Genomic DNA, 19,602 nt, shown 5'->3' on the forward strand with positions numbered 1-19,602 from the left:
AAAGATGGTTGTGAGCCACTTTACGCGTGCATGCTGGGAATTAAACTGGTTCTCTGGAGAGAAGCAAGCATTCTTAGCGGAGCCATCTCTCCAGCCCCCAAGTCCACAGGGTGTCCCCAGCTGCCTGTCCTCTTCCACCATTTCTGTACTTTGAGACACTGAGTGGTGTGAACTGCCCACAAGCTACACCTTCTCCACCTTATACGGCTGATCCAGAAAATGTTACATTTCCAAGTGTTTATTTCAAAACTGTCAAGATACATATATTACTTTTTATTACACGTAATAAGTAATTTTGGGCTTAAAGTATATAAAGTTTCACATTTTTAAAGTTAAAAAACTCTTTAAAGTTGTGGAGCATTTAAAAAGGCTGAATAAGTGGGATATATCTTACAACACAGGTTTACACCTTAAATATTCACATTTCAGAAGCTGTCTGTAAAGATTAAAAACAGGGTAACAAGTATTTACAAGTGGCAATGATTACGATCTTGTCTTTGGAAGCAGAGGTTAACGGGCAGGGACCGGAGGGCTGCACAGTGAGGTTCAGCGGTCCACGGCACGGCTGAGACTACTGCCATCTCTGGAGTGATCACTGGAGCAGGCACAGCATCAGTTCCCAGTCACTCCTCCTGGGCAGGGACGACCTTCAACTCAGGATGGAGGAGCAGCACTTGAGCACCGCGTCCCTGGGGGAAGAAGAGAAAGGGCCATGGAGGAGCAGTGTGCAGGAGCAGCAGCAGCGTCCCACCGTGCATTAGCAACTTCCACGCAGGGCTGCACGCTGCTGCAGTTTCCAGGGAACCAAGGCTTTGCTGAGAATCACTCAGAACACCAGCAAGTGCCTTTAAAGTATTCTTGCTAATATTTGAAATGGTATTTGTCACAGGAATTTTCACTAGCACATAGCCCTAATTTTAATAAAAGAAACGACTCTCAATAACAAAATAATCCGGGAATTAAGTTTTTATACGATTTCTTTTTTAACTTGCATACCCATGCAATGATCACAACAGCCAAGCTATGGAATCAGCCTACATGTCCAACAGTGAGTGTGAATGGACAAAAATGTGTTTTTTTAAAACACTTTATTTTTGTGTATGTTGTATATGTCTGTGTGTCTGCCATGAATGTAGGTGCCTGCAGAGTCCAGAAAAGGCAAACAGACCCCAGGACAGATGGATGAGGCACCTGACGTGGGTGGTCTGGTCCTCCAGAAGAGCAAGCACTCCTGAGCCATCTTTCCAGCCCCCACAACGGAGTCACAGAAAGAACAGAATCCCGCAGCTTGCAGGAAACCAGGCTGACCTGGCACTGACACTGTCCTGTACACATGAGTCACATGAGTAGGAATCTCAGCTGAGGGGTTGGTGGATCAGACTGGCCTGTGGGCACGTCTGTGGGGATTGTTTTGATTATTAATTGATCAGGCAGGCTCAGCCCACTGTGGACAGTGCCAGTCCCCAGGAAGGGCTCCTCCTGAGCCTCACGGCAAAGCTGGCTACACTAAGTCCCCGAGAAAGGCAGCAAACAGTGATCCTCCATGGTTCCTGCTTGAGTTCCTGCCCTGACTTCTGTCGCTGACGGACCTGGAAACGTGAGCCAGATAAACCCATTTCTGGGTGGCGAGCTTCACTTGTGTTCTCTCTTGTGTGCAATCAGTCTGTGTCCTGGTTATTTAATAGTTGGGATCTGGCCAGAGAGGCAGGACATCATGGTGGCAAAGTGGGAGCAAAGCCGCTCACTCCAGAGTCCAGGAGGCAGACAGTGCATTTCATTGCTGCATCCTAAAAACTCCCAAAACCATGTGATGAACTTCATTCCACTTCCACATTTTCTTTTCTACGATCCAAGCCATCATATAATATGCTTACATTAAAAACAAAAACTCCTACTCAAAACACCCGCTAATAAATCTGAGATGCCTGCTGCCTGCTGCCTGCTGCCTGCTGCCTGCTGCCCTTCTCCTCTCGCCTCTGCCTCATCCACGGCCTCCTTCCCGCAGCCCACATTGCTTTGCTTTTTCTCCTTTTACGTGTTTGTCAGAAATAATCACTCACAATAAAAGATTGAGTAAAAACAATGTCTTCCACTGTTCATATTAGGCGTATTAATTCTGCTGTCTTTAAATATGTAAGGCATCTCCAAATTCCACAGAGACAAAGCCCTACTTCAGCAGAACTGTTTTTTCCAAATCTACCAGGTATAAGGTTGGAATTAACATTTTTCTTCTACAACTAAATCATCGCATTCCTCTAGAAAAGAACAGAGAAACAGCACAGCAGACCACGCTGGCTGCCGTGGGTCTGGACATTCCCCTATCACCCCTGGCTCCCAACCAGCAAAGAGTGAGCATTGTGCTAGCTAGGAACATTAATGTGCTACACCTTGACCCCTGACCCTAACTTCCCTTATCACTTTTCAAAACAGAATTATTCCTGCTGGAGTCTCTGCCTCCTGGGTACTGACCAGAACGATCCAGAAAACTGTTTTCAAATTCCCTGTTAGGGGGCTGGGGATTTAGCTCAGTGGTAGAGCACTTGCCTAGGAAGCGCAAGGCCCTGGGTTCGGTCCCCAGCTCCGAAAAAAAGAACCAAAAAAAAAAAAAAAAAAAAAAAATTCCCTGTTAAGTGTTCGTACAGCAAGGTAGGAGCAGTGCCATGTGCGGCAAGATGTCATTTACCTGAAGGCAGTGTATACACCCAGCTGTGTAGTCGTCCTTAAAAATAACTTTCTTAAAGCAACCAAGTCCACAAAGTCAACTAAAAAGCCTCCTGAGAATGCTATTGTCTCATTACGTAGGCCTGGGTGGCCTGGTACTCACTGTACAGACCAGATGAGCCGTACACTCACCAAGCTGTGCTACCATGCCCAGCCGTACATAGCTTAATATGAGAATTATTTAAACTTATGTCCAGGAGTATAATGGAATCCAGAGCTCACCTTGCATACGGGATGTAGGACAGACTATACCTGCAAAAGAGAGTCAAAGATGTTGACACTTTGTCTACAGCAAGCCCTATGCCCACTGGACACAGTGCCTACTGCAGCCACCTCAGCAGCCGAGCATAGGCCAGGGGTTCTGAGACTGTTAGGCCATCTCAGGCGATAGCACTGACTGGGAACTTGTGAAAGATCCTGACTTTCCAAGACCGACGGCCTCACAGGCAGCCTGTAAACTTTGCTGTACTGGGGATGTAACCTAGGTCCTCTGCCACTGAGCTACAAACACTGATAATATGTTCAGCAAACTTCAGGACTCTGGGGCTGTGCTGAGGCCTGCTGCACAAGTTACTCTCTTATTGTTCCAGCAAAAGCTAACATTACTAAGAATGGTGACAACTTCCTGGAGACAAGCCACCTGGAACACAGTAAAGGAAATGTGAGTCAGCCTACATTCCCATTTCAATGAAAAAGTCAAGTCACCTTTCAGGGTGAGTCTGAAACACACTGATGTATGTGTCGGGGGAAGGTAGAAACAGCCAGAAGAGCCAAGCCCAGCTGGGTGACAGTCAATGGGAAAGACACAAAACAATAAAATTGAGAAAGGCAAGGAATTTGCTCTGTAGTCTGAGGGGAAGCAGGGGAAGGAGTGGCTGGCTGGGGCTTTCCAGGCAGGTGAGTGGAGGCAGAATGAGTCACATGGGGCTGTGAGGAGGATGTGGCACTAGAAAGAAGGCACACAGCAACAGCGGGTGGAATCCCTAGGGGCAGCTGACACCCATGGGTGCACCGTGTGAGCTTCCTCTTGTGGGAATCCAGGTGGGTTTGTCTACATTTCTGATCGGTTCTCTTCCCACAGTAGCCTGCCCCCATAGCCAGTGCACCCTGACACCACAGCTCTCTCTTTCTACTACCAGGAGGCACTGCTCAGAATGGGCCTCACTCTGACTCTGCAGGAATCTGGCTCCAGGAATAGGCCTCTACCCCCCTTTCTAGGGCTCTCCAGAATCTAAATGATGCTTCTAACACCCTAGACAGTCTCCATTCTCTAACTGGTACAAGAAGAGACTTACCAGGTCATTGACAAGAACTGCAATATGCAGAAGAGTAAGGCCAGCCCCTTCTTCCGCCACTGGCAACAAACAACACATTTAGGGTTTTAAAAAGTAGCATTATAAGTCAGGTGAAATTCTTTGCTTTAAAATGGATAGCCTGGGGGTTGGGGATTTAGCTCAGTGCAAGGCCCTGGGCTCGGTCCTCAGCTCCCGGAGTTGGGGGGATGGAGGAATGGGTGGGAATAGCCTATTTATCAATTTTATCCCTATATATTTTAAAACTTTAAATATCACCCATGAAAGTACATTTCCTTTCCAATGCTACTTCTACTATCTTAAATGCTGTAAAACACACAGCATAAGTGACTGCTACAGTTATGCAAAGGCTGGAAATCGGAACTCTTGAAGGTAGCAGCTTGACGTAACTTTGATACTACCAAAGTGATGTAACCTTTCCTAGAATCAGCATTTCAACCCTGTAAAACTCCACAGAATTACTTATCCCGTGTCTCCCCCTGCCCCTTCTCCAGATTTTGTTCTTTGGGGATGTTTCGATACACAGCCCAGACTGGCTCTGAAACTATCGCGATCCTCCTGCCTCAACCTCCCATGTGCTGAGATTATAGCATGCACTATCATGCCTGGCTTCCTGAGGTTTTTGGGTTTGCTTCTTTTTTCTGAGTCAGGGTTTCTCTACGTAGTCCTGGCTGTCCTGGAACTCACTTTGGTATCAAACTTACAGACATTCTCCTGTCTCTGCCTCCTGAGAGCTGGGGTTAAAGGCATGCACCACCATCACCCAGACAGGGGTTTTATTTGCTTGTTGTTTAAGAGGACAATTAGACTACTGCGGTTTCCTGGGATAATATAAAGTTCCTACAATGCTCTAAGATAACTAACGTGAGAATTCTAATCTTGTGGGGGAAAAAGGTGGGCAGGTGCTGAGGGAGGGTCAAAACCAGGACTTGTCTCCAGCCGGACAGATGCTTTCTACCACTGAGCTACACGCCTAGCCCTGCCATTAAAGGAGAGACGAGATGGATCAGTGGGTGAAAGCAATTGTTTGCCAAGCCTGACATCCTGGCACCCACGTTGTGGAAGGAGAGAACTGGCTCTCGCAAATTGTCCTCTGACTTTCATTATAGCACAACCACACATGTATAAAGCCCTCAGCTGACCTGGAAGTTACTATGTAGAGCAGGCTAACCTCAAACTCAAGACAGCTGTCTGTCTCTGCCTCTAGGATGCTGACTAAAGTTATCACCACCACATGTGGTCCTGATGGAGATTCTTTTTAGTCGTGTTTGTTCGTCTGCTTGTTCTCTGGACCACCCTTCTCTGGGAGCTTTTCACACTGCTGCTTCCCCCAAAGTACAGAGTCTGCAGCAGGCAAAGCAGAGGACACCGGCCCAGTCTAGGATGCTGTCAGAGCAGCAACCTGGTCCCTAAGTGTGCTCACAGGGACCTACACTTAACAACAACCTCTGAGTAGGTTGTAGAGAGCAGACTCCACCTTACATCTGTTTCAGGGACACTGACTCTCTGGAAGGCTTCATGAAACTGGCCTCGGTTCTGTTCTCAGACAATGGTGGAGTGGGGACAGTGAGCAGATGTCAGCATAGCTGACATAACTTACCCAGAGAGCAGCACACAGGGTAAACACCAGGCACAACTACAGGGAAGGAAAGAGTGTGTGAAAAACCTGAGGTTCTTCAAGGGCTCATAAGAAACTACAAACTTCTGCACTCACCTGCTTGGATAGCAACAGAATAAACAGACAAATGGGACAGTGGGCTCTGCTGCCACCTTAAAGCCCAGAGAAGCGATACCCGCTGTCCCAGCAAACTGAAGCCCTAAATACTGTGCTGGTCAAGCAAAGGGAAAGACTGGAAAGTAAAGGTTAGAGCAGCAAGAGGCCACCCCTGCGCCTTGTGAATGCTCACAACAGTGCCAACAGCAGCGCCAATAGCGTCAGCATGCTCCACCATGTTTACAGCGTGGACAAGCTTCACACAGGAGACCGCATGAGCTTTACAGGACACTGCATGAGCTTGCTGCACACCCACTTCACCTGGACAGGCCAGGAGAACAGAGTGGGAGTCTAAGCTAGGAAGGCCTACTGTGAGCTCCATCTTGGGAGGGAGGGGGCTGTCTGAGGCTCAGCTTTCCTCTCTCTAACCAGAGAGAGCACCTGCACACTGCTTCATCGGCACTGGGGAAGCAGTTGTCTTCACCATACTGTGAGGCAGAATCTGTGTGTGCTGCAACTTAACATTTCCTGCAAACAGTGTGACTCAACAACCAGCACTGAGTGACAGCCACCGTAAGAGCCTGTTACAGGAAGGGACTCAACTCATAGCACTGCTGAGAAACTGTCCCACGACAACAGGCAAGTCAGCAAACAGCAGGAGACAGAAACCATACAAGTCACAATTCCCATTCTCCCTGAGAAGATTCCTATGAATTCACAAGTACTGCACTTTCACTCCCACGAGGAACAGATGTCCCAACATGTGTAGGCCTTAAAAATGAAATACAACAGCTGATTTTCCTAACTACTTCCAGCTATATAATACACACGCAACAGGAAGCATGTTCCACCCAGCCAATCATATTAGACAATGCTATACAACTCTTCAACGTTCTGTTACTATACACACACACACACACACACACACACACACACACACACAGAGCAATAATGCAGAAAAGGTGTACATTTATAAAATTAACATTATTTACTTACCAGCATAATAATTGTTGCAAGCAATCTTGTTGTTTCAAACATTTTCTTCAGTTGCTTCACAGGTCCCATTAAAAAGCACGTACTATTTGAAACAAAGTAAAAGATGGCTTTAGTAATTTGTCTGGCTATGCAGAAATAAAATTGCTATAAAATAAACTGTGTGAGTTGTTTTACTTTTTGCTTTACTCGTCTGTGGATCTGTTGTCTTTGTGACTGTTTGGGACAAAGCCTAGGCTGGCCTTAAATACCTTATCCTTCTGTACTGGGAACTTCCCCCCTAACTTAGTTTGTTGTTCCTTTGAGACAAGCTCTTTCTATGTGGCTCTGGCTGGCTATACACTCGCAATCCTCCTGCCTGAACTTCTGAGTACTACTGGGCAGTTACTTTCATTTTGTTGATATTTTGACACATGATTTTTCTACTAGCCCAGGCTGGCCTAGACTTTGCGATAGTTCTGTTTTCTCCTCCAGAATACAAGTATCACATGCATGTCCACCATACTTGGTTTTCCCCCTTACCTTAGAAAAGACACTAAAAGATATGCTATTGATTAACATGATATTGGTATGATGGTGTGAAGGGTGAAGAGACCAGACTGCCTCCCACTCTCACATGGGTGGAAGCAAGGCCCTAAGGTGAACCTCCAAACATGGGAGTGCATGCACCTCAGGGATACAGGGTGCAGCTCTCAGCAGACAACTGAGGTGCTGCTCTTGGACTCCCAGCCTGCAGAAACATGTTGTTAAAGCATCACAGGTGGCCTGGATGCTCTACTCATCCCCACAGCAATGCTCTCTCAGAAGATGCCCGGCAGCTCCAGTCCCTGCTGCTCACCAGCTTCCGTTCTCTGCACTGCACCAACACTGTCACATCTGCTCCTAGCTTCCTGTGTGAGCTCTTCCTCATAAAACCTTCACTCCACAAGAGCCAGTACTCAAGGGCGTAACTACACAGCTGGGCTCTGGAGCAGACTCTAGGCCAGGACCTAGCCTCTGTGCTCTGCACACTGCTGACCACTGAGTATCCCCGATACTCAGTCACACAATAGCAGTAATAGCATAAATTTTGCCGCAATATTGATATTATAAACAGTCAACAGAAGCATGCTACTTATAAAGACTTACGAGGAAGAAAATCTGGTACCAACAGCAAATAAGGCCTTTTGAGAAGCCAAAGTATATACATACCTGGCCAATGCAGCAAGGTTTCCAAGGGTATAAAATACTGCAAAGAGCTTCACGCCATTGGGAAGCCATAGCAACCCAGTTCCCTAAAGTAGAAATTATAGTTAGTTAGATAACAATATGATCTTCAGAGCCCAAAATCAGAAAGTTCTACTACAGTGGTTGATACTAAGTACTATACGGTAGTGCTTAAATAAAACTGTGTTAATATAGTCTCTTGTATCAGTGTATACAAATGTGCTCTAACAGAACTGTCTCCACGCTTGTCTGAAACTAAGTATTCATTTAAATGCCAAGTTAAAACAGGCTTACTAAAACACATCTAAATTACCGATTGTCTAGTTTTCTAGAAAAATTGGTGTTTCAAATACAATTTTAACATTTTCTCCAAGTTACCATAACATTAATTTGTTTATTTTTAATCAATCCCTACACATTTATTTAAGGTCACTGTATTCCATCAAAATAATCTAACATTTAGATAAAGCAGGCTATTTCTGCTGGTGCTTAATTAAAATATTCATTTAGAACAATATGACTATTAGAAGAGACAATGCCTTAACTCACAAGGATTGAAAAGAAAATGCCAGCAACAAAGCATATGACAAACCACTTCAACCTGGTGTTGAAACTCAGGGATGAGGCATCCAGGACCTTAGAAAAGAGAGACAGTTAAGAAAGTTAGATCAGTGTGTATACATCTCACTCTATACTACATTAAGCAAGCTTCTTTGTCTTTTGAGACAGGGATTCTCTCCGTATCTCTGGCTGTCCTAGAACTCAGAGATATGCCTGTCTCTGCCTCCTGAGTGCTGGGATCAAGGTGTGTGCCCCCATGCCTGGCAGCATATTGAGAACATGGACCTGACTCTATAATACAGTCACTTCTGTGGTTATAAGAACATCAGCTGACCCTGGCAAAGGGCCCGGTAAGTATAATCACAGTACGTTTTAGGCCTCATCAAGTCCTTGTGTGTTGGGTGCAGTACATGCATGTTTATCTAGGCAGAACAGCACGATGGCAGAAATGCATCTTTAAACCGAGATAAAGCTGTGGGCTGCATGCTGGGAACTGCTGAGGCTGGGTCTGCACACACCTCTCACTTCCGCCCGGCCTGAGGAGTGAGGCAAGGATGATCTCAGTGGAAACCTTTAAGGAAGCAGAGGAACTGGAGAGGGAAATGGAAGGTACCCAGCAAAGGTGTGCTTCACCCAGAGGTGAGCCTGTGTCCTCAGTGAACCACACTGCAATGGATGTCCAGCCTAAAGAGCAAGCTGGCTTCTGGGACCCTTGAAGAAACTAGAAATTTAGCTAGGCATGGCAGTGTGTGCCTATAATCCCAATACTTGGGAAGTAGAGGCAGGAGTTCAAAGGTAGCCTCAACCATACAGCAAGTTCAAAGCTAGAACTAGAATTTAATCCTAATTTTATCCTAAAATTTAAGTTTCTAATGGGCATTACCAAATACACTTTAAAAAAGTAACAACAGCAGCTCAGGACATCTTCAATGTTGAAATCCCAATAGAAATTTGTGGGCATCAGCTTGCAATCAATCCCCTTGGTCTCCACTCCTTACCTCAGCAGATCATCTGGAAATCCTTATGCAGCATGAAAGGCAGAGAAAAGTTGAAGTGTTTCATCAGTGCGACACATCACGTTTAATGTATCTTAGTGTCTTCGCACTTTAACATCCTAATTCCAACAATGCCACCCGCTACAGCCTAACTGAACCTGTGGTTGTAAATTGGGTGAACCCGAAGCCCCTTCTTACAGGGATGCATACACTACATTTTTTTAGTCACCAAATAAAACATCCCAAATGTGCACATCACTTCACAAGTAACCTGCTGTCACACATATCAGAACACCATGCTCTGCCATACATGTATACAATTTTCACTTTCTATTTTCAGGACTTCTTGCCATCACATGAGACAGTAAAGTCTTTGACCAAAGGGCACTGAGAAGACACAGCAAGGAATCAGGACTGAAAGATGAACCACTGTGGCAAGCTCCTCAGCCATACAGGCAGTGAGAACAATGGACACCACACAGTGACCCCTGTACCTGATGAGAGAGAGTAAGGCCCAGAGCCTTACCACCTGCAGGGCCGGGGAGAGCCACAGAGCCCAGAACCCAGTCCTCCAGAATGCTTGCTATGGCTTTCGATTAGCGAAAGCCCTAATTTCTGCATTCCCCTCCATTTCTCTCCCCAGATGACTGCATGTAAAAAGACAACAATCAACAGAGGCTGAAGGTCCTGCTCCTCAGAGCTATTCTTGCCCCCTTTCCTCCTGGGGTTCATATGGTAAAGAGTCACTTTGTCCCCCAATTGCCCCTGACCAGCTTTCAGGACTCCTGGCCACAAGGCCAGTCCCGCTGACATGGTAGGCCTCGCCTGTTCTCCATATTCAACATGGACTGCCCATCCGAATGTTCTTCAACCCATTTCCAGTGGCTTTTCTCTTTCATCCCACCTACTGACATACTGCCAAAGCCGCCTTCTTCCCTGCAATCCCTCTATCTCTGAAATCCTTGTTCAAAAACCCCAGTCTTGGGGCTGGGGTTCAGGAGTTAATAGCACTTTCACATACACTGGACCTGGGTCCAACTCCCAGCATCATTCCCAATTCAAGTTAAAGAGTATCCCATGCTGTTTTCTGGCCTCAGTGGGCATATAGTGCACATACATACACATACATGTAGATAAACAGTCACACAAAAGGAAATTAGTCTTAAAAAAAAAACAAACAACCAATATCCTAGGTTCTGTCTAAGCTCTGCTTCACAGTTACCTGGCAACAGCCAGGTATGCCTGTCACTATAAAAGGGGTTGGTTGTCCGCCCACCCCTGCCCCTACTCTCCTCTCTCTCTTGCCTTCCTGTTCCTGTTCTGTCCTCTTATCCCTTCCCCACCTCCCTCTCCATGTGCTCATGGGCAACCTCTATTTCTCTACTCTCTCTCTTTTTCTCTCTCTGCCCTTTTCTGCCTCTACCACCCTCTTGACTCCCTTCCCCATGCCTTGAATAAACTATTCTATACTATACTGTTGTGTGGCTGGTCCCACAGGGGGAAGGGATGTCTCACCACACCTCCACAGAAATACTCCCTCTCTTTATCTTTTTGTAAAGACATCACTAGGAGCTGCTGTCTCGCCTGCCCCACAGGCCTCTTATCAGGCCCTCAGCTTCTCCTCATTTCAGTGGCAATAATGTTGAGCACCACTCTTGGTCAAGCCTGTTTTCAGTCTCCCCAACCCCAACCTGCCTTCTTATTATAACTTCCTCAAGCCTCCTAGTTCTGCTTCAATGCTTCTCTCTGAACAGACAACTCCACCTACTGACAGCAGAGAAAACTGAAGGCAGCAGTGGGAGCTCAGGCTCCTGTGGTGGTTTGAGTGACTGCAGCCCCCACCAGCTCACTTACTGTTAGTGTTTGGCTCCCCAGTTGGTGGAACTGTTTGGGCAGGATTAAGGTGTATGGCTTTGCTGGGATGGGGGTGGCCTTTGAGGTTTTGAAGCCCCATGCCATTCCCAGTTAGCTCTCTGCCTCATATTGTGTCTCAAGATGTGAGCTCTCAGCTACTGCTCCAGAGCCATGCCCACCTACATGGTGTCATGCTCCTTACCATGATGGTCATGGACTCACACTCCAAAACTATAAGCCTCAAATAAACTCTTCTGTAAGCTGCCTTGGTCATGATGTCTTATCACAGCAACAGAAAAAAGTACCTAAGACATCCACTTACCAGAGCACCCAGGCCCCTGCTCTGGCTCCCAGGAAGGGACTCTTCCTACCTGTCCCAGGGAAGTACACACTGGTACACACACTAGCTGCTTTAGGGCCCCACCCCTCAGGCCTGCTGCAGGAACTACCTTGAAACAAAATCTCAAAAGATGTCTCTCTCCAGCCTCCACAGCCAGCCAGCCGGCCAGCCACTCCCTGATACTGAGAGCAACTATGTGTGCTTCTAAGAACTTAGGTGAGGGGCTCAGCTCCTGGTTACAAACAAACACTATATGCTGATCAGGCATGGTGGTACCTGTCTTTAATCCTAGCCCACGGGAGGCAGAGGCAGGAGGAACTCATGAGTTCAAGACCACCCTTGTCTACATAGTGAGTTCCAAGCCAGCCAGAACCACATAGACACTTTGTCTAACAAACAAACAAACAAACAAACAAACAAACAAACTAGTATGCCAGTACGCTGTAACAAAACACCACCATCACCACCATCTCCATGACTTCAACCACCATCACCACCTCTTCCTCATCTTCCTTCTCCTCCTCTCTCTCCTCCTCTTCCTCCTCCTGATTCTGGAAACTGTGAGCCTAAGATCAAGTGTCAGGAGACATGGTGTCTGCTGCCTCTGCACAGGATAGAAGGGACAAATGGTCTCCCTGGGATAACTTTTAAGGACACCCTCTCTTAAGACTATCATGCTGGGAGTCAGGCCTTAGTATATGGATTTGGGGAGAGTTCAGAATGCAGCACTGGATCTGACTGTTCGGGCATGACTATGAGCAGAGACATAGCCTCCTTGGGAAGCTGCCATTCCACATGGTCCTGGAGCACCATGGGCTCTGAAGGGAGCTGTAGTCCTGATCTTTTTCTGTGACTGTTCTAACCCTGCAACTACTTAGAGGCCCCAGCCACTAGGCAGCTCAAGAGCATACAGATGCAACTCAGAGACCACATGAATTTTTGGAGTTATGTGACCAAAAAAAGGTAACTGTCTTAGGTTAGGGTTTTACTGCTGTGAACAGACACCATGATCAAGGCAACTCTTATACGGACAACATTTAATTGGGGCTGGCTTGCAGGTTTAGAGGTTCAGTGTATTATCATAAAGGCAGGAACAGGGCAGCATCTAGGCAGGCACGGTGTAGGAGGGGCTGAGAGTTCCACATCTCCATCTGACGGCTGTTAGCAGAACACTGACTTCCAGGCAGCGAGGATGAGGGTCTTACAGCCCACACCCACGGTGACACACCTATTCCAACAGGGCCATACCCTCTAATAGTGCCATTCCCTGGACCACGCATATACAAACATCACAGTAACTAAATGTTTCACAGTACCTTGGCAGGTCATGTTCAGTCTTCTGAGAGCCACTGCGTGGCTTATGCAACAGGGTTTTTATTAATTACCATCTTCCCTGTGGCGACTTTGAAGGTGGAACATGGCAGTTTCCTTAGTTAACATGGACTAGTCATCCACAAGCAAATGACACACACCATGCTAGAATATGCACGCTGGTGCTCCCTCAAAGTCTAACCTTTCAGAAACTGGTGCTGGACACGGAACCTCGGGGACATGCAGACTGCAGGAACAGAACCTTTGGGAGTGAGATTAGTTTCCTTTCCCAGGGAATTCCCACACCCCTTCCACTGAAACTAGAGTGGTGCATCCATGGGCCAGAAAGTGGCCCTGGAGAGACACAGATTCTGCTTGTGACCATGACCTTGGGGCTGTCAGCCTCTAGAATAGTGAAAAATAAACTTCTGTGGTTTCTACGCTACCTAGTTTTTGAGTTCTGGTCAAAATCTATGAGCACACAGTTCATGGTAGAGACCTGTTAGACTTCAATGACAGGTCGCAAGACAGATGGGTCTTACATGCAAATGGGGAAGTCAACAGTGTTAACAGCAGCCAGAGCAAACAAATAGGAGGGTAACTAGGAACAGGACTGGTCTCTCTGAAGACACTCAATGTTGACTCTACTAGAAGAACCAGGTTGGAGCATTCCAGAAAGAATGACTTTGCTAAAAGACTGCCAAGTTGTACAGATAAGAAAGGACTCAGGCAAGGAAGCTGAGACACCTGAAGCACAGTTAAGTCCTGGCAGGTGGAGGAGGGGCCAGGTATGCACAGGTCTGAGAAGCTAACCTAGGTTTAACTCTAGAAGCACAGTGATGGGAGAGCAGGATGGGCTTCTCTGAGTCCTGCTTCAGGCCTTTCCCTCTAGGAAGATGTTCTAGCCACCTCCTAAGGAGGGCCCAGAACCCTAGCTTCTAGTAAATCCTGGGTCTCAAGCCGCTCAGCAGCAGGATGGGAGTAGCTCAAATTCCAGGGTGCCCAGACACCCTTGTCTAACCCGGTTTCTGGGCAACCATCTACTTAGAGCCCTATTCCATCCTGCAGTTAAGAAGTCACCACTCAGGACACCTTGCTGCCCGCTCACCCTGAGTACCTACAGTTGCAGAACACCTTGAACTCTCACAAACTTTCTGGTCCTCACCATCTTCTAAGCATCTCTCACCTTGTGACACGCGCTCTCCAGACATATCCTACAGGACAAGCAGTGGGCTAAGCACTCTTCCTTCCCTCTGGGCCCATGCTCCTTTCCAGGCACCTTCCACTTCAAGGTCACCATAACACTGTACCCCTGTCCCTCATCACTGTTACACCTCTTACCCTCAGAGAGCAAAATATTATACATATGAAGTAAAAACATATCTTAAAAAAATAAGAAACTTGGAGAACTGGATCAACATAGCTGAGGTTTCCCCATGAACAGGCTCAGGCCCTTACCCCCTTTTCTCAGGGGTGGAACTACTTTGAGAGGTTCTGGAAACTTGATATGCTAAGGCCTACTTGGCAGAAGCCACTCACTAGGGTTGACTCCTTCCTGAGCTGCAAAGCGAATCCCCTCTCATGTATCTATCCCGGAACTGTCCACCATGCCTTCCCCATCATGATGGACTAAAGCTCTGAAACTGAGAACTACAACATACCTCCCTCTTCTTGAGTCGTTTCTGCCAGGTACTGTGGTTAGTGACAGGAAAGTGGCTAATACTGTATCAATCACTCACTGTAAATTGAAACCCTCTCTCCACAGCCTAGGAAATGCAAGGGGACGTAGAGTCTTCCACCTCTTCTTGCCTGTCTTTGTCTCCTACACATGTCCCTCTTTCCCTCTGTCCCAGTCACTGTAACCGTACCTTTGGTTGAGATGTAAATTTTGTGCACCAGAGGCCTCCATCAGTCACTGTTATTACATCGACAGTGACAACTATGTAGAGACCTGAAGGTCTGTTGGATCACCGCCAGAGCCTTTGACCTTTGATTGAACTCTTCTCTACACAACTTTCTCTCCTCCAGAAACTACTTCAAGGAACAAGATCACTTCCTTGTCCCCAGGATTTACAAGAGCACTCCTTGACCACACTCTGGAATCATTCTGTAGGTGCAATCAATGTCTGAACAGTAGCCACTGACCCAAAAAGTGGGTTGTACCACTAAGGAAATAAATTCTAAATTTTAATCTTTAAATTTAAATGGCTACAAGTGATCACAGCTACATCACAGATCTAGAACAAAGAGTGGAGCATGAAACACTTGTTACTATCAAGCTGGTTGGATAAACCATATATACTGCCATTTCTGATGTTACTATGTATAGGCTTTTGTACTGCAATTACAATACAGATTAGAAGCAGGAGGACCTCTGTAGTTCCAGGCTAGCTAGGGCTACACAGTGAGACCTTGTCTCAGAACAAAAACAAAAAGAACAAATAAACAAAACACAATATAGATTTCACTTGTCTTAACACAGGCTACCTCAGTCACGCCAACAAAGAAGTCAGGAAGGAAAAAGGAACAAACAAAACATCTTCATGTAATACAAATTCAAGTCCATGTCTGTGCCAAGGCACACCAAAACGTGCTAGCATGCAAAACACAGAGCAGTTCCTGTTTGCCTATTTTAAATTCTTACTGGAGGAAGTTAAGTCTTTATCAAGTCTCATGTCTGGGTCACATGCAAACAACCAGGGCTCTGTTAAAAAAAAAAAACATGCATTGCTAAGGAGGGCTGACTTCACAGGCAACCTTTGGCATGGTGTAGCTTCAAGTTTATGTCTGAGACCTGGAATGCCCGAGGTGGCCACAGGCAGCCCAGCCCCAAGGCCTGAGCCTCAGAGCTCGCTTCAGGGTCTGCGGAACACGGGTGCAGGTGGGAAGGGCCCAGAGAAAGGCCACCGCAAAGCAGCCGGGGCCGATTCTCCGACGGCGGTTCGCGGCCCCCTCCCACCGTCGCCGCGGCTGGGGACGTTACCTGTGCCGTCAGGCCTTGCTCCTCGTCGTCTTGGCCGCTCAGGACGCGCCGTAGCTTCTCCATGGCCCTGTCCTACGGCCGAGCCTCCGGCCACTTGTTCGTCCGCCCCGCACGCCCACCCGGAAGCCAGGAACCCACACCCTCACGGGTCGGCCGGAAATCCGGGCTTCCGCTTCTTTCGAGCATGCGCACCTCTTCGCTCTTTTGCTGCTGGGGCGGGTTTGAATGCGTCACTTTCGGCGCGCCCACCGGTTCTGCACAGGGCTGTTGAATTGCTTTTTTCACCCTGAAGATCGTTCACACTGCCAGCAGGGAAGGATGCAGAGTTATAGTTGTCTGTCCGGCCTGTTGCAGAGAATCAGTGTTTAGTTGCATAATTCTCTGGTCACTGAATGATAGGTCCTGCCCCGATTGTTTTGTGTTGGAGAGATAGTAGTGAAAAGGTCTTCATTTTAACTACTTCACTAACAACTTCCTCCTCAAAAATTGGATCAAGAAAAAAAAAAGGGTTAATTGTCTATCATACTGCCTTTCGAAAGGCAGTCATTACAGGAACTCTAGAGAAGGAGATCCTGTACTGATGAAACTGCTTCAGCATTCTTAGGGAGTTGGAACTGAATGAAGTATGAAAACCCTGCCCCTTTGCCCTTTGAAAGATTGCAAAGATGATAACGAATGTACAATAAAATCGTCGTTGAATGTACAATAAAGTCGTTTTTTAATATAACGTTTTCCTTTTGAAGTATAGTAACTCTTCTAGATTAAAAACACTGACACCAGTAGAAAAGTCTGTTTTCCAATATATTTGAAATTGCCAGTACTCAACAATATAGTTGAAACCCCAACTTGAAAGAGTCAGTATGTACTTGAAATAATCAGTGGCAGTTCAGGGACAATGCTGACATATACATTGGTGGAAATGTCACAGTGAAACCCATTAATTTGTACAAATGATAGGGTGTCAATTATAATAACAAGAGTAAGCAACTAGATCCTAGAATGTGGTACCGAAAGCTATTTAGTAACCCAGGTTTGCCTGAGACTTAACCTCTAAGTGTTCTGTTTTGATATATAGGTAACCCCCCCTTCTGTCCTTTTTAAAAAACATTTATTTGTATGGATGTTTTTGCTTGCCTGTGTGTCTGTGTACCATATTCATGCACTGCCCATAGATATCAGAAGAAGGTGTCAGAGTCCCTGGAACTGGAATTAGGAAAGGTTGTGTGCTGCTATGTGGTGCTGGGAAACTGACTCCTCTGGAAGAGCAACAGCCAGTGCTCTTAACCGCTGAGCCCATCTCTCCAGCCCCTCTGTCATTCTTAAGACTGAGTAAGATCTTATGTAGAATAGAGATGCTGGACAAGACACATGTCTTGAAGTGTAAATTGCCTGATAAATTTAATTATATAGAACAAAATGTAATTATTAAAAACAAGGACTGAGGGCTGGAGAGATGGATCAGAGGTTAAGAACACTGGATGCTCTTCCAGAGGTCCTGAGTTTGATTCTCAGCACCCACTTGGTGACTCCCAACCATCTACAAAGGGATCTGATGCCCTCTTTTGTCATGTATGCAGGTGTACATGCAAATAGAGCATAATAAATAAATTTATTTATTATTTGTCATTATGTAACATTAATTTATATTATATAAATAAATAGAGCATAAATAAATCTTAAAAACAAAGTCTGAAATAGAGGTGGTGGCACATAGCCTTAGTACCAGAACTCAGGAGGCAGAGGCAGGTGGATCTCGAGTTTGAGGCTAGCCTGGTCTACAAAGTGAGTTCTAGGACAGCCAGGGCTACACAGAGAAAGAAACCCTGTCTCAAAAACCCACAAAACCAACGAAACAAAAGGTTGGTGTATAGGTTTCGTTGCTTTTTGTATCCTAGAAGCCAAACCTGTCTTCTGAACAATGCTACCAAGAATTTATTAGATCTATTGTTGGGATAATAAAATGAATAAAGGCCTAGGATCTGGAGAGAAGCTGTGGGTTAGAATCTTGCCCCACCCCTGTAACCTGGGGACTTGAGATAAATCACCACACACCTTGGTTTCAGATGTAGAAATAAGGAAGGAATAATGGTGCAAGCCTTTAGACCCAGCACTTGAGAGGCAGAGCAGTGGATCTTTATGAATTTAAGCCAGCCTGGTATATATAATGAATAGGAGGGACAGCAAGAGCTACATAGTCAGATCCTGTCTCTAAAACAAACAAACAAACAAGTGTGAAAATAACATCCATTCCTTCCTTACAGAGCTGTTAGGGAGACTAAATGAAAAAAAAAAACCAAAAGCAAAAACACTGAAACCATCCTCATTACCAACAGGTTCTGGGGTTGTAGATGCTACAAGTCACTCAACCCTTGTAGCATTTTCCAGGACATGCAGGTTCGGGGTCAGAGTTTTAGTGAACCTCAAGCCTAGCTGAGACACAGAGAGTGTGGCTGCCTTATTTCAGTTCATATTATAAACAAATTTCCCCTCTGGGCCCATTCAGTGCCCCTGTTTTCACATTGTTGTGCTGTTGTTGTTGTTTTTGGTGGTGGTCACTACTTGATGGGTCAGGGACCATCTGTCCTGCCCAGGCTCCTAAGTGCCTTCTTAGGAAGAGGTTAGAGAAGCCTCAGTCAGGCATAGTGTGGGAGCTGTGCATCCAACCTTAACGAATCTGTGTAATGCAAAGCAATCGAGGTTACATAATGATCAGCTGACAAAGATGTGACCAGGGCTTTTCAAGAACCCGATTGCATGAACTCAAGAAAATCGCTCTGTATACTCTGAGTCAGCACTTGTGGCGACTTTTCTGAACTTAAAGGATCCAAACAGCAAAGACCTTGTGTGGAAACACTCAGAACAGGGCTGGCACTCACTGACTGCTGCACAAACGTTGCTGTTCATCCTCCAGGCACTACTGTTCATCATGTACACCCCCAGCTCTGGATCCCCGTCTCTCTTCTTGTTTTAGTGTATTGCCCAGAAAACTAGAAGAACTTCCAGCTTCCACATTTTCTCTGTTCCCAAACACAGGGTTTCTCCAGGGGCAGAAAAATCCTTTCCAAATGCAAGGCAAGCCACATATAAAATAAGGCTGTAAGTGGAGAGAGGCTGGACCTCTGGAAAATCAAGTCCTTCCGAGGCACTCAGAAACATTCCTGGCTATTAAGCCAGGTTTGGTGGTACATACTTTTAATTCCAGCAGTTGGGAAAGGGAGACAGGTCTTTGTGAGTTCAAGACCACTCTGATCAACATAGCAAGTCCAAGCCCAACCAAGGGTACATAGAAAGCCCCATCTTTGATAAAGGAAAGAAGGAAGGAAGGAAGGAAGGAAGGAAGGAAGGAAGGAAGGAAGGGAGGAAGGGAGGGAGGGAGGGAGGGAGGGAGGATTTAGTCAGGAAAAGACATGGGACTCTTGAATGCAAAAGGCAATATCTATCAAGACTCCATACTGCACGATGTCATGTGGCATTCCAAAAAAAAAATAATATAAAACTAGTTACTGGTTTCTGAGATTGGGGTGTGTGTGTATGTGTGAATGAGTCAAATGGACACAGAGGGCTTCTGGAGCAATGGAACTGCTTCTGGATGTGATGATGGACATGGTGCA

At 46.2% G+C, this 19,602-nt stretch overlaps 1 protein-coding gene across 1 annotated transcript; it reads right to left on the minus strand.

The window, feature by feature from the left end:
* Window positions 1–222: 222 nt before the first annotated feature.
* Sft2d1 (SFT2 domain containing 1) lies at window positions 223–16,119 on the minus strand. Its single transcript, NM_001008302.1, has 8 exons — window positions 15,992–16,119; window positions 8,497–8,583; window positions 7,933–8,015; window positions 6,745–6,826; window positions 5,635–5,670; window positions 4,017–4,075; window positions 2,944–2,973; window positions 223–689 (listed from the first exon to the last, which is right to left on the minus strand). The coding sequence occupies exons 1-8, from the start codon at window positions 16,052–16,054 to the stop codon at window positions 650–652; spliced, it is 480 nt and encodes a 159-aa protein (NP_001008303.1). The 5' UTR covers window positions 16,055–16,119; the 3' UTR covers window positions 223–649.
* Window positions 16,120–19,602: the final 3,483 nt, after the last annotated feature.

This window comes from Rattus norvegicus, chromosome 1, assembly GCF_036323735.1.
Source record: "Rattus norvegicus strain BN/NHsdMcwi chromosome 1, GRCr8, whole genome shotgun sequence".
NCBI lineage: Eukaryota > Metazoa > Chordata > Mammalia > Rodentia > Muridae > Rattus > Rattus norvegicus.

Excerpts from the sequence above, each read along its gene's own strand:
- Sft2d1 (NM_001008302.1), bottom strand. The coding sequence starts at position 16,054 with ATGGAGAAGCTACGGCGCGTCCTGAGCGGCCAAGACGACGAGGAGCAA. Across the intron at positions 4,076-5,634 it reads CCCTGTGTGCTGCTCTCTGG|TGGCGGAAGAAGGGGCTGGC; the intron begins GTAAGTTATGTC and ends GTTTGTTGCCAG. Across the intron at positions 2,974-4,016 it reads CAGTTCTTGTCAATGACCTG|GTATAGTCTGTCCTACATCC; the intron begins GTAAGTCTCTTC and ends TCTCTTTTGCAG.